At 50.1% G+C, this 12,906-nt stretch overlaps 2 protein-coding genes across 2 annotated transcripts; one reads left to right on the plus strand and one right to left on the minus strand.

The window, feature by feature from the left end:
- The first annotated feature begins 36 nt into the window (after positions 1–36).
- Positions 37–12,311, plus strand: kcnj11l (potassium inwardly rectifying channel subfamily J member 11, like). Its single transcript, XM_061775143.1, has 7 exons — positions 37–2,388; positions 2,459–2,635; positions 2,882–3,047; positions 4,810–5,037; positions 6,742–7,011; positions 8,276–8,483; positions 9,668–12,311. Exons 3-7 carry the CDS (start codon positions 2,889–2,891, stop codon positions 10,066–10,068), a joined length of 1,266 nt encoding a protein of 421 aa, XP_061631127.1. The 5' UTR covers positions 37–2,388; positions 2,459–2,635; positions 2,882–2,888; the 3' UTR covers positions 10,069–12,311.
- On the minus strand, positions 10,223–12,642 carry cd59 (CD59 molecule (CD59 blood group)). Its single transcript, XM_061775148.1, has 3 exons — positions 12,313–12,642; positions 12,022–12,123; positions 10,223–10,471 (listed from the first exon to the last, which is right to left on the minus strand). The coding sequence occupies exons 1-3, from the start codon at positions 12,629–12,631 to the stop codon at positions 10,269–10,271; spliced, it is 624 nt and encodes a 207-aa protein (XP_061631132.1). The 5' UTR covers positions 12,632–12,642; the 3' UTR covers positions 10,223–10,268.
- Positions 12,643–12,906: the final 264 nt, after the last annotated feature.

Consider the following 12,906-nt stretch of genomic DNA (forward strand, 5'->3'; position numbering starts at 1 on the left):
GTTCCGAAATTTTTCAAAATGAAGTCTCACGGATCGCTTTTTATGTAACATAAACAGTTTGTGTGCTTGTTTTTTTTTTGGGGTCCTTTATTTCCATCCATCCATTATCTGAGCCGCTTCTCCTCGCAAGGTTCGCGGTAGCGCGGGAGCCTATCCCAGCTAACATCGGTCAGGAGGCGGGCTACACCCTGAACCGGTTGCCAGCCAATCGCAGGGCACACATAAACAAACAACCATTCGCACTCACATTCACACCTACGGGCAATTTCGAGTTTTCAATTAACGTGCATGTTTTTGGGATGTGCCCGGAGAAAAGCCACGCAGGCACGGGGAGAACATGCAAACGCCACACAGGCGGGGCCGGGGATCGAACTCCGGTCCCCAGAAGTGTGAGGCGGACGCTCTAACCGGTCGTTCACCGTGCCGCTCCTTTATTTCCTTTCATTTAAATGTCATTCATTGTCATTGGGTTATTCGATAACATTGTGAATTGTACGGCAAAAAACGTGTACGCTCAAAACCGGAATGACTGATATTTGTCAACAGCTCACATCCCACAAATGCATCTTAACGTATTCATATTGCTCAAATATAGTGAAGCGCCACCTATTCACAAATTTATTTGGGAATCTCAGTTATTCATTGAAAAACTCATCCGGTCCCGTCTCCGATGACAGTATTGCTTTGACAATGTCGAAGTGAGGTGAGGATCTTCATGTCGTGGGGAACATTGTAATATCATGTACATGTCCGGTGCCTTGACATACAAGGAACCCGACTCACAAGGTTTTTGAGATACAAGCCGTCGTCGGGCAAATATTTGGCTTTGACTTGTGTGCCAGTGCCACTCCGAGCCGAAGTCGACTGGAAAAGTGTCACTGACGTAATCAACAGCGTAACGTCCTTGTCCTGTCCTGTCCTGTCCTGTCTTGTCCTGTCCTTCCCTCACAGGGTGTAGCACGACTGCCCCATGCAACACTCATATCTGATGTGTCATTGTTCGAGATATACAAGGATTTACTTTTCTCATCTCGTTTACAGTTAGTGCTTTTTTTGTCTTTTGTCTTTGTTGTGTTCGACTGATAAGACTCTGATTCGCAATACATATTCATTATAATACTAAGAAACCACAGCGGCAGCTTAAACACTCCACCGTGACACGGTAAAAGTGTTCCGGCGTCAAAGGAATACAGTTCCGGTGCGTACCCTTCACAATAAAAGGCTGCATGCTTAAAACGGGAAGTCAAGTTCAAACTGTTTGATGTGATTAAACAGTTCCAAATAACAATTTGAACAATGGTATATTTAACTTTCAGCTGAAACATTCATGAATGAATGAATATTAAGTCAATTGGGTTCGTTCCACACACATTTGATATTGATACTGGTTATAAAGCACCCCGCGTCAAATGCTCCTTTTAGTCGAAAATGGATGTTCATCGTTTGGACACGCTTTATTCAAACCATGCAAACTTTTTCTACCCACCCCCTAAAAGAATCGGAATCAAAATCGAAATAAGGAACCGGAATCGGGACCAGAATTGCTCCAGTTCAAACGATGCCCAACGCTGCTAAATATTCTTCGCCAAATGTTCATGTTATCAAGTGTGAGAGCAGCAACAAGTATTTTTCGGGGACATCGCCATCTCGCGAGGTTTCTTAGGGAACATTCAAGAAACCTCGGCGGCAAGGGTTTTGTGTGACCACACGAGATTGCGAGATCGCAGGCGGAACGGAATCTTGATGCGTGTGTCGAGATTCTCGGCGCACACCGCGCGCAACATGAAGGCAAATGTTAAATGTCACATTTATGTGCGAGGTCTGTCACATTTGCAAAAGGCTTCCGGGCCTAACTGGACAGGAGTTTTCGGCCAATTTTTGGCTTTGACTCACGAGCGCCGACTCGAGCTAGGAGCGGCGCGCGCGATTGTTCAAAACGAGACTCGAGGCCGTTTTACCGCCAGTCGGGAGTCGCGACGGAGCCGACTCGAGGGCCGGCGCAATTCACGAAATACAGGATTTGCAGAGGACCTTTGCCCCCGCGTGGCCCATAATTCCCGAGATTCCCGAGATCCACTTTCACCTTATTGTCCCCACAAATAGGATGTATTTACTCTAAATATCGTATCTTTGTTCAGCTATTTATGCCTGCGACGTATTGCGACAGGCGGAAGAATTGACGTTGTTCCCCTCGACGCGTTCCCCCGTGTGTGGCACTAATGTCAAATATGCGCTCGCTCGGCTCAGGAAAAAGTGGCGAAGCGAAGCATTTTCGAGAGCTCATCAGCATCTTCCAGCAGCGCGTCCATCTTGTGGTGCGTTCACGCTCCGTCGGCGGCATCTCGTTGCACTAAATCACACCGGAACAGACCTGCCCCACCTTTCAAAGTAAGTCGACTGAAACCAAATGAGTGGACAAAAGAGGTTTTTTTTAATACAAGATGTATTCTTATTTTAGGATTTGTTTAGTTGCGAATGGTTAAGACGCAAAGCTGCTGGGTGAAGTTGTAGCGTGAAAGGGCAACGGAAGCGATGCTGGAGCAATTGCACTTGACCAATCATCAGCCGTCGTCGGAACATCAAAACCGCACAGAGCAAAACGAGATCGCGTCGATTACGTCAAAGATCTCGTCAGGTAAGCTTTTGATGTTTTGCTTCATTTTGTCAAATCGTTTGAAAGGGCGCTGCACGCATTTGATTAATGTCGTCTAATCAATAGCAATGCACAGCAAGCGGGGGGGGGGGGGGGCGCTATTGTCCTTATTCTATGATGATGATGATGATGACGACGACGACGACGACAACGGCTAACAACGATATTTATGATATCCAGTCACACACACGCGCGCCATCTTTGTCACTGTCACTTAATTGGCAACAGTGTCAGCATGCTGGCCAGGAAGGGCGCGCTGCCGGACGGCTTCCTGCTGACGCGCCTGGCAGAGGAGCGCGACCGGCCCAACCGGAACCTCCCCCGGTGCCAGCGGGCGCGCTTCATCACCAAGACCGGCTCGTGCAACGTGGCCCACAAGAACATCCGGGAGCAGGTCAGCCAATCGGTGACAACGAATGTGTGCGCGGGCAGCTGTCATGGCGCCGTCTGAAGCCACGCGGGATCATTGTCTTCATATCATTGGGTTGCGAAAAGGGGGGAAAAAAGAATTCTAAACGAGCGATTTGGATTGAAGATTTTCCAAAAGTTCTGGATCATTTCACATTTTCGCCATTCGTAGGGAAGGCCCACTGAAGTCCATTGGAGTTTGAGGTTTGAGGTTTGACAACCCTAAAAATCCCGAGTTGCCCTTCAAACTCTGCGGTTACAAGTGCATAAAGGATCGGAATTACGGTACAGACAAATTCCTCCATATTCCTTCAGATCTCAGAAATCAGGCGGTTTATTTTGAATGCAAAATGGCCGCCTCATCACAGATCGAGTGACATTCGCACCAAAGAGGCACAAAAAGAGAGAAAAAAGCAACTCTTTCCACACTAAGATGCATTTGTGTTCATTTTCATGGGAAAGGCAAATTCAGCACTAAGAGAGAAATCCCATCCATCCCAAAATATCACCAGCGTGTTGCAAATCTTCAAACTTCATTTGGGACGCCTGACGCTAAAGACATTGCGGCATCCATCCATTTTCGCCCGTCCAAGCGCTCGTCGGGCAGGAGGCGGGGTACGCCCTCGACGGGTTGCCGGCCAGTCGCGGGGCACGCGTAAAACAAACAGCCAAACACACTCACATGCGCGCCTACGGGCAATTTCGAGGTTTCAATTCATTTGGGATGCGGGAGGCAAGCGGAGAGCCCGGAGAAAAGCCACGCAGGCGCGGGGAGAACACGCAAACTGGGATTTGAACCCCGGCCCTCAGAACCGTGAGGCTGACGCTCTCACCGGCCTTCCGCCGTGTGCCATTCAAAGTTTGAAAAATCTAACTTTAGAATCTGTTTTCTTTGGAAACAACGAGCAGTTCACATTGGTGGGAGGACGCCACCAGTGGGTGGCAGCATTGCACCAGCGCAAACATTATTCGGGTTTCTTTTGAAACTCCGCAATACCGACGAGTGCAATTGTTTCCTAGAAAAAAACGGTCAAATAACAAATGTTGTGTGTTTTCTGTCGAGCTGGAACAGATGGATGGAATGAAAAGATTTGAGATACGAGCGTCATCGCGAAACGAATTCAGCTCGTATCTCAGGGCGGCACTCTATTTTACAAGGGAAAACGAAGTCACGCCAGCCGACGCAATAGCGGATATCCGGAATAATTGCAGTGCGGGAGCATTTCGTTGTTGCGCCCGGCACGCTACGTCGCCGGCACGGATCGCAGGACGAAGATATTTGACCGGCATTTCTCAGGCAAAGGGTTCCATCGAGCGGATTCTACATAAGGATGATGAACAAAGTCGTATTTTTGAAAGCGAAAGCGAGAACGTTTGATATGTAATGTCTCATGTTGCAAATGGGCATATACGAGGCCATCGGGACACGCCCGCGGGCATCGGTTGGCATCGTTGGAGACATTCGGGTGACGTTTTGTGACATTAAGCAACGTTAAGCTTTTCGGCATAAAGCGCCGACTGTCCCGACACGGGATAGAAACAAAACAGAATCAGGTCACACGGTTTGTCTTTGGAAATCCTCAAAGTCTGAAATCCGGATTAGACTTCCTATTTTCAGCAATTGGGCGGTGCGCGTTGTACTGCAGAAATGATGGAAAATCCAATTCGATCATCTCTCACACTCATCTGGAATCGGCGCGTTCGCGGGTCTGCGGCGTTGACGCGTCGACGCGCTGCGTGCGCCGCAGGGTCGCTTCCTGCAGGACGTCTTCACCACCATGGTGGACCTGAAGTGGCAGCACTCCCTCCTGATCTTCACCTCGGCCTTCCTGTGCTCCTGGATGCTGTTCGCCATGGTCTGGTGGCTGCTGGCCTTCGCCCACGGAGATCTGGAGCCTCGGCGCCGGGCCGTCGTTCCCTGCGTCACCGCCATCAACTCCTTCACCTCCGCCTTCCTCTTCTCCATCGAAGTCCAGGTCGGACCTTCTCCGTCTTCTTGCCGAGGCGTTTAGCGGCTTTAGCGTCTTCAAGATAGTCACCGCTAGAGGGGCCACAACGAATGGATACCAAATCGCTCGACGACTATTTTGATAACCGAGGAAAAGTATAGAAAACCCGGTTAGCTTCCGATCGTCCAAACGCTCGGAATTTCAGTCTCCCAACGGGAAATATTCTGCGATTTCGGATTATCTTTGTGCTTTTTTTCCAAGTAAGACATTTGCAAACACCTGCTTTTGCTTTCGATCGGCAAAAATGTTACGGACCAAACCGAGAACCGAATCATCCATCATCAATTTATGGGAAAGAGGCAAATAGGTTGACTCGCAGCCGCAGCATGAATTGTGTGTAATTGACCTGCAGTTGAAGGCTGCTTCGTACGGAGCCCCCCCCCCCTGGTGCCAAGGTATGACAAAAATCCAATTCGTTGATAATCCGTTCCCTCAGTTCCCTAGCAAATGTCTGGGGCTCCGTAGACCTACGTCTATCTGTCAAGTGAAGTCAATTCTATATTTGCATGTTATGTTCTTCCTCGTGGGAATTCCGTGTCTCAATTGTCATGTCGTGATATAGCCTACATCCCATTTCTTTCTCAACTGAAAGGCAATATTGCTGTAGTTCGAGGGGGTTGATCGTGATATAGCAGTACTAGCAGGACCGGCTACAATTAGCCTGCGTGTTTCACGCAAAACACAGTACTAAACTGAGGGAACGGATTATCAATGAATTGGATTTTTCTCTTACCTTGGCACCGGGGGGGGGGGCTCCGTACGAAGCAGCCTTCGGCGTGAATATTCGACCGGTAGCCTTCCGTTCGCATGAGCCGAGAAGTCCAAAAAGTTAACGAGTACGTCACACTCTCCCGTCTCATGTTGCGCACTTCTTCTTTGGTTTGGTTTGTATAATCACTAAACAATACCAAATCAACAAAAAATATCGGTAAATAAACGGCAATCGGGAAAAAAGAAATACTCTGTAACAAACCAATGCAAAGACATTTTTTATCCGATGAGTCCATTCATCGATGGAATAATCGAGAGAATTATTCATTCTAAAATATGTGTGCTAAGCTAGCATCCAAACGTTAATCATTAGCATCCATCAGCCAGCCACTAACAGTTAAGAGCTTCTCATTAGCATCTGTGAGATAATATCGTATCCTTATACTAGTTATTAGCATCTGTGAACCAGTCACTAGCATCCTGATACTAGTCTTAAGCATATATGCGCTTATGTAGCATCCCCAAGATAGTCACTGAGCTAGTTAAGCATTGCTAAGATAGTGGTTAGCATCTCTGAATATGTCACTAGCATCCCAACACCAGCCGTGAACATGCGTGAGGTCATCTAGCGTCGCTCAGGTCGTCATTAGTGTTTCTGAACCGGGAGTCACGGAGTCATTCGTTCATGCTCATCACTAGCACCCCTACGCTAGTCATTAGCATGAGCATAAGAATAATACTATTAGGAATATCATTTGATTTTAGGAATGCTACATTAGCTCACATATGCTAATGACCAGTATTGACGAGCTCAGTGAGGCTAGCAACTATCTTAGGGACGCTAAACTCGCTCATAGATGATAATGACGTACTTAGGAATACAGTGACTTGCTGACGTATGCTAACGAGTAGCTTAGTGATGGTAAATTAGCGTGCTAAGGCTACGGTTTACGTGTCCAGGTGACCATCGGTTTTGGCGGGCGTATGGTGACGGAGGAGTGCCCGGCCGCCATCGTGGTTTTGATCGTGCAGAACATCCTGGGCCTGATCATTAACGCGGTGATGCTGGGTTGCGTCTTCATGAAGACGGCGCAGGCCAACCGGCGGGCCGAGACGCTCATCTTCTCCCGCCACGCCGTGGTGGCCCCCCGCAACGGCCGGCCCACCTTCATGTTCAGGGTGGGCGACCTGAGGAAGAGCATGATCATCTCGGCCACCGTGCAGCTGCAGGTGAGACCTTCGGCGAACGGCGAACGGGTTAGGGTTAGGGTTAGGGTTAGTAATTTTATAGATATCCTTGAACTAACATGTGATGAATATAGATGGTTTACCTCCCACCGGCGTCCTCTTTTTGTGTTTTTCGGGAAACGATGCATCCACACAGCTTGTCCGGCCGTCGCACAACACAAACACAACAAACCGCTTTGACACAAATCGAGCGAAATCCACGTCAAATGGCCCGAAACTGTCCAAGGCTAATGCAAGGCCACGCATGGCGTCCTTGAACTATGGAGCATGGGTTTACCCAACGCAGAGCAAGTTCGCTCAGCTCAGAGCGTCCAGACTTGACTAAAAGTACTTACTTAGGCTCCCGATACTATTCGTTCGCATCCTAAGGCTACAATATGTAGTCATTAGCATCTCAGAGCTAGCCATCAATACCCACGAGCTAGTCATTAGCATCCAAGTGCTCAGCTCACGCTTGCTATGACTAGCTCCGAGATGCTAAAGATGCTGATGACTAGCTCATGGGCGCTCATCACTAGCTTTTGGATGCTAGAGACTAGCTCACTGATGCTAATGTCTAGTTTAGGAATGCCAAATTCGCTTACAGAAGCTAATGACTGGCTTAAGCATGCTAAACTACCTCATGGATGCTAATGACGAGCTTAGAGAGCTCGACTATCCCCTGGATCAGTGATTCCTAACCAGTGTGCCGTGGCACATTAGTGTGCTATGAGCGATCTTCAGGTGTGACATGGGAAATCATCAAATGTTACTGTACTGAACTGCTCAAAACACGATGGATTTACAAGAAATCATGTATCTTTGTTCCTCTATTTGATGGCGGGAAGTACATCGAGTCATTCATGTGTATCTACTCTTTGTGACATTTTTGTTTGTTGCTGTGCTGCGAGATTTTCCAATTGTAAAATATGTGCCTTCGCTCCATAAAATCACTGCCCTAGATGCTAATCACTAGCTCTTGGATGCTATTGACTAGCTCGTGCTAATAAGTACCTCTTGGATGCCACGCACCAGTTTATAGATGCTAATTACATGCAAGTGGACACTTACCACTGGCTCTTGGATGCTAGTGACTAGCCCATGGATGCTAGACTAGCCGCTGAATCCCACTCACGAGCTCGTAGATGTTAATGACTAGCCTAAGGATGCTAAACTAGCTCTTTGGATGCTTATCACAAGCTCACGAATGCTCATGAGTAGCTGACTTTTGCGGTAGTCGTGTGATGCCGGCGTGCGTGTGTCACAGGTGATCCGGCGCACAGTGACATCCGAGGGCGAAGTGATCCCGGTGAGCCAGCTGGACATTCAAGTGGAAAACCCTCTGAGGAGCAATGGCATCTTCCTGGTGTCGCCGCTCATCATCAGCCACACGCTGGAGAGAGGAAGTCCACTCTACGACCTGTCCGCTCACACGCTCGCCGCCGCTGACATCGAGGTCATCGTCATCCTGGAAGGTCAAGTAGCGGCACCTAGTCGTTAAAGCTTGTAAAGAGTTGACGTGACGATCATTAGGAGTTGCCAACATGACCTCGGTAACATGGCTTTGTAGCGCAAATCACGAGTCCATCCATCCATCCGTCTTCTTACGCTTATCCGCTGTCGGGTCACCAGCAGGGAATCCCAGACTTCCCTCTCGGCAGCCGCTTCTTCCAGCTCTTCCAGGGGGATCCCCAGGCGTGCCCAGGCCAGCCGAGAGACGTAGTCACTCCGGCGTGTCCCGGGTCGTCCCTGAGGCCTCCTCCCGGTGTGACGTGCCCGGAACACCTCACCGGGGAGGAGTGCGGGATGCCCGAGCCATCTCGTCTGGCTCCTCTCGATGCCGAGGAGAAGCGGCTCGACTCTGAGCCCCTCCCGGATGACCGAGCTTCTCGCCCTATCTCTTGAGGGAGAGCCCGGAGGAAACTCATTTCGGCCATCTTGTTCTTTAGGTCACGACCCACAGCTTGTGACCATAGGGGAGGGTAGGAACAGAGATCGACCGCTAAATGGAGAATCCTTCTTCGCCACGACAGACTGATGCAGAGTCCGCATCGCCGCAGACGCTGCGGCGATCTCCTGTCGATCTGCCCTCACTTGTGAACAAGATCCCGAGATACTTGAACTCCTCCTCTCAGGGCAGGAGAAGGCACGCCCCCCTTTTCCGACTGAGGACCACGGAGCCGACAGAAGCGCATCATCTGCAAAACGCAGAGACATAATAGTGAGGTCACCGAACCAGACCGCCTCGACGCCTCGGCTCAAAATTCCGTCCACGAAGTAATCCATGCGCTGTATTTAGCTACGCGTGCATGAACAGTACGATGATTGATTGATTGATTTGAGTGAATTCCACATGGCGGGGACAGTCACGGCTTTTATGATCAATGGACATTCCCAAGCAGACCCCCTCCATAAAGGTCATGAACAGAATCGGTGACAAAGGGCAAACCTCACCGGAAACGAATTCCACTTACTGCCGCCAACGCAGACCAAACTGTGACAGCGGTCGCACGGGGACCGAACAGCCCGCGTTAGGGGTCTGGCACCCTAACGATCGTAATAATACAGTCCTAAAGATGGCGCTGGGTTTGTAGATGAACTGCTGTCATTGCGATGGTGAAAATGTTGTGAGATTGACTGCGATTGTTGCGTTGTTCAGGCGTGGTGGAGACGACGGGCATCAGCATGCAGGCGCGGACATCGTACACGCCTGAAGAGATTTTGTGGGGTCGCCGCTTCGTGTCCGTCGTGAGCGAGGAGGAAGGCCGCTACTGCGTCGACTACTCCAAGTTCGGCAACACGCTTCCCGTGCGCATGTCTTCGCTCAGCGCCAAAGAATTGGACCAGACGCGCGGCGTCCGAGAGGGCGGCGCCGCCGATCCGCAGCCGCAGGGATGGGGGCCGGTCCGGGCGGGGAGGGGAGGGTTCCGGAGGGGGGGGCGGGCCTCCGAGGGCGCCGCCTCCCGACCCTGGTACGACCCGGACGACGAGGAGGCGGAGCCGAGCGGGCCCGAGAAGGCCGTTCGGCTCGAGGTGATCGGATGCCGGACGCGCGACTGAGCGCTCGGCCCGCGCCCGCTACTTCCTTTTTGCTCCGACAGGAAGTGATACGACGAGACGCCCGAGACGCACGTTGGACAAACACACGCACGCCGCGCACGCACGCGCACAGGTCATTACACTCCAGACAACGTGAGACAAAAGACGACAAACGATTGGTTTTTGTCTTTATTGACTTCCCACCGGCAGGTCACTTGACCTCACAGCCAGGGCACGAGCGCACTCAGCAGCCAGCCAATCAGCAGCAGCGGGCCGGGTGTGGCCACGCCCACCGCACCGCTGGAGTTGCACAAGTTGTTGTTGCAGCAGCGGTACGAAAACGACGACATGGACGGAAACATCTGGGACAAGCGAGAGTTGTCGCAGTCCGTGTAGCGGATACACTGGCGCACTGTCTTGCCGCCTACACACACACACACGCGCACGCACACACACGCACGCCAGAAACATAATCAACACTTAAGAACAATTACACATTAAAAATGCATTCATATACACAGACATACACATAAAAAACAAACACATGGAACAAGCACACATACGGTCCCGTCCAAAAGAATTGGAACGGCAAGGTCAATTCCTTTGTTGTTGTTGTGTGCTGAAGACATTTGGGTTTCAGATCAAAAGATGAATATGAGACCAAAGTTCGGAATTCCAGCTTTCATTTTGTGGTATTTACATCGAGATGTTTTCAACAACTCGGGACAGAGCACCTTTTCTTTGAAGCCACCCACTTTTCGCGTGAGCAAAAGTACGGGAACATGTGACTGATGGGTGTTTCTAGTTGCTCAGGTGTTGCCTTTTAGATCCATTGATAAAACATGAGATAGTGCTTGTTTTTGGCTTTGGGTTTCACCTGTGAAAACTGCATTTGCTGTTAAGCAAACGTGAAGACCAGAGAGCTGTCTATGGGAGAAAAGCAAAGCATTTGGAAGCTGAGAGAAGAGGGAACATCCAACAGAGCGATTGCACGACCATTGGGCATAGCCAATACAACAATTTGGAACGTCTTGAAAAAGAAAGAAACTACTGGCGTACTGAGCGACGGACACGGAACAGGTCGCCCAAGCGGTTGATGACAGAAACAGCTCGTGAGAGCTGCGAAGAAACACCCGAAGGCATCACTGCCAACCTCCGCAGGGCAGGGGTGAAGGTATCGCAAGCCACTGTTCCAAGAAGACTTTCAGAGAAGAAATATACAGGCCGTATATCGGCAAAAAGAATCGGAAGGCCAGATTGGATTTTGCAAAGTAGTACAGAGAAGAGCCACAAGGTTTTATGGACTGATGAGACCGAGATGAAAACCATTTTGTCCGGCAATTTACAGAAAAATGCATCCAAACTCATCGGGAGACGCTTCAATGACCCAAAACAACAAAGGACTTCAAAAGTGGAAGGTCTGTGACTGGCCAAGTCAATCACCGGACCTTAACCCAATAGAGCGTGCATTTTCCCTCCCGAAGAGGAGACTGCAGGGAGAAACCCCCCAGATAGAAACATTCATTAACTGAAAGAGGCTGCAGCAAAGGCCTGGAAAAGCATTGCTCATGAAGAAGGTCAAGTCAGGTCAAGTCACCGGGTCGCAGGCTTGATGCTTAATCATGTCTGCTTCATGACTTTTGCTCACTTGCAAAGTGGGTGGCTTCAAACAAAAGCTGCTCCGTCCCGAGATGTTGAACACATCTCGATGTGAATACCGTGAAATAAAAGCTGGACTTCGGAACTTTTGTCTCATATTCATCTTTGCATCTGAAACCCAAAAGTCTTCAGTATGCAACAAAAACAAAGGAATTGACCTTGCCGGTCCAATACTTTTGGAGGGGACTGTAATAAACACAGCAACTCACATACATAAATACACATACTGCATATCATAAAAACCCATACGCACACGACAATCCCATAACAAACACGCACACACACGTGATGCGTAATGAGAGCCGAGGTCACGACCTTGGACGCTGAGGGTCAGGCAGGCGTCCTCGTACGTGCACTCGTGGACGTCGTCGCATCGGCCGGTGTAGTCGGAGCACCGGTAGCAGCGGAGAGCGCCACCTGCGGGACGCGCCGAAGAAACGCACGGAAAGTTGCGGGAACTTACTCGTTGGGACACGTTCGACTCGGAGAACGCGATTGCTCAGTAGACGTCTTGTTAGTCGGTGGTGACTTGCTAGGTTGCAAAGGAAACGTGTGCGCTCTACTTTTGTACATATGTAAATCAAATAATAAAAAGTAGAACTTCACCTCGCTGCACGAAGGTCATCATCGTCAGGACCAGGACCAGGACCGGGACTCGGTCTGCGCGTGGCATCATCTCCTCCTCTTCTGCTACAATCGACTCGACACGGACGCGTGAAAACACACACGCGCACGTCAAGGCGTCTTTGTCCTCGTCGTCCTCCGCGCGCGCACACACAAAGACGCACTCACATCGGGACACACAAAGGCCGATTGACAGTCGCCGTCGTGGTCGCCTCGTGCCGCCGGGTGGAAAATCGGCCCAAATGCGTCCGCCGATTATGAAAACGAACACTGAAGTCGTTTCACAGCCCAAAACAAACATTTAGGCGAGAAAGACGGACATTGTCGTCGGTTGGCCAGTCAGTTCGGCGAGTTAGTTGTTTGCATACGGTGGGAGGAATTGGGAAGCCTTTGGAATTGCAAAGATACAAATGTTAGGAGTCGGTTCAAATTCATATTTTCATTGTTAATATGCACGCGCTTCACTTCCAGAAAGTCGTCAACGAGACTCCAGCTAAAAAGCGAGCCGAAGGCCCGGTCGAGGCCGGCGGACGTCGAGCGAGGTGCGGAGAGCCGCTAGGTTTGAAAGGTCCGTCG

The sequence above is a fragment of the Phyllopteryx taeniolatus genome, chromosome 5 (genome assembly GCF_024500385.1).
Source record: "Phyllopteryx taeniolatus isolate TA_2022b chromosome 5, UOR_Ptae_1.2, whole genome shotgun sequence".
NCBI lineage: Eukaryota > Metazoa > Chordata > Actinopteri > Syngnathiformes > Syngnathidae > Phyllopteryx > Phyllopteryx taeniolatus.

Excerpts from the sequence above, each read along its gene's own strand:
- kcnj11l (XM_061775143.1), top strand. The coding sequence starts at position 2,889 with ATGCTGGCCAGGAAGGGCGCGCTGCCGGACGGCTTCCTGCTGACGCGC. Across the intron at positions 5,038-6,741 it reads TCTTCTCCATCGAAGTCCAG|GTGACCATCGGTTTTGGCGG; the intron begins GTCGGACCTTCT and ends TTACGTGTCCAG. Across the intron at positions 7,012-8,275 it reads CGGCCACCGTGCAGCTGCAG|GTGATCCGGCGCACAGTGAC; the intron begins GTGAGACCTTCG and ends CGTGTGTCACAG.
- cd59 (XM_061775148.1), bottom strand. The coding sequence starts at position 12,631 with ATGTTTGTTTTGGGCTGTGAAACGACTTCAGTGTTCGTTTTCATAATC. Across the intron at positions 12,124-12,312 it reads GATGACCTTCGTGCAGCGAG|GTGGCGCTCTCCGCTGCTAC; the intron begins GTGAAGTTCTAC and ends CGCGTCCCGCAG. Across the intron at positions 10,472-12,021 it reads CCTGACCCTCAGCGTCCAAG|GCGGCAAGACAGTGCGCCAG; the intron begins GTCGTGACCTCG and ends GTGTGTGTGTAG.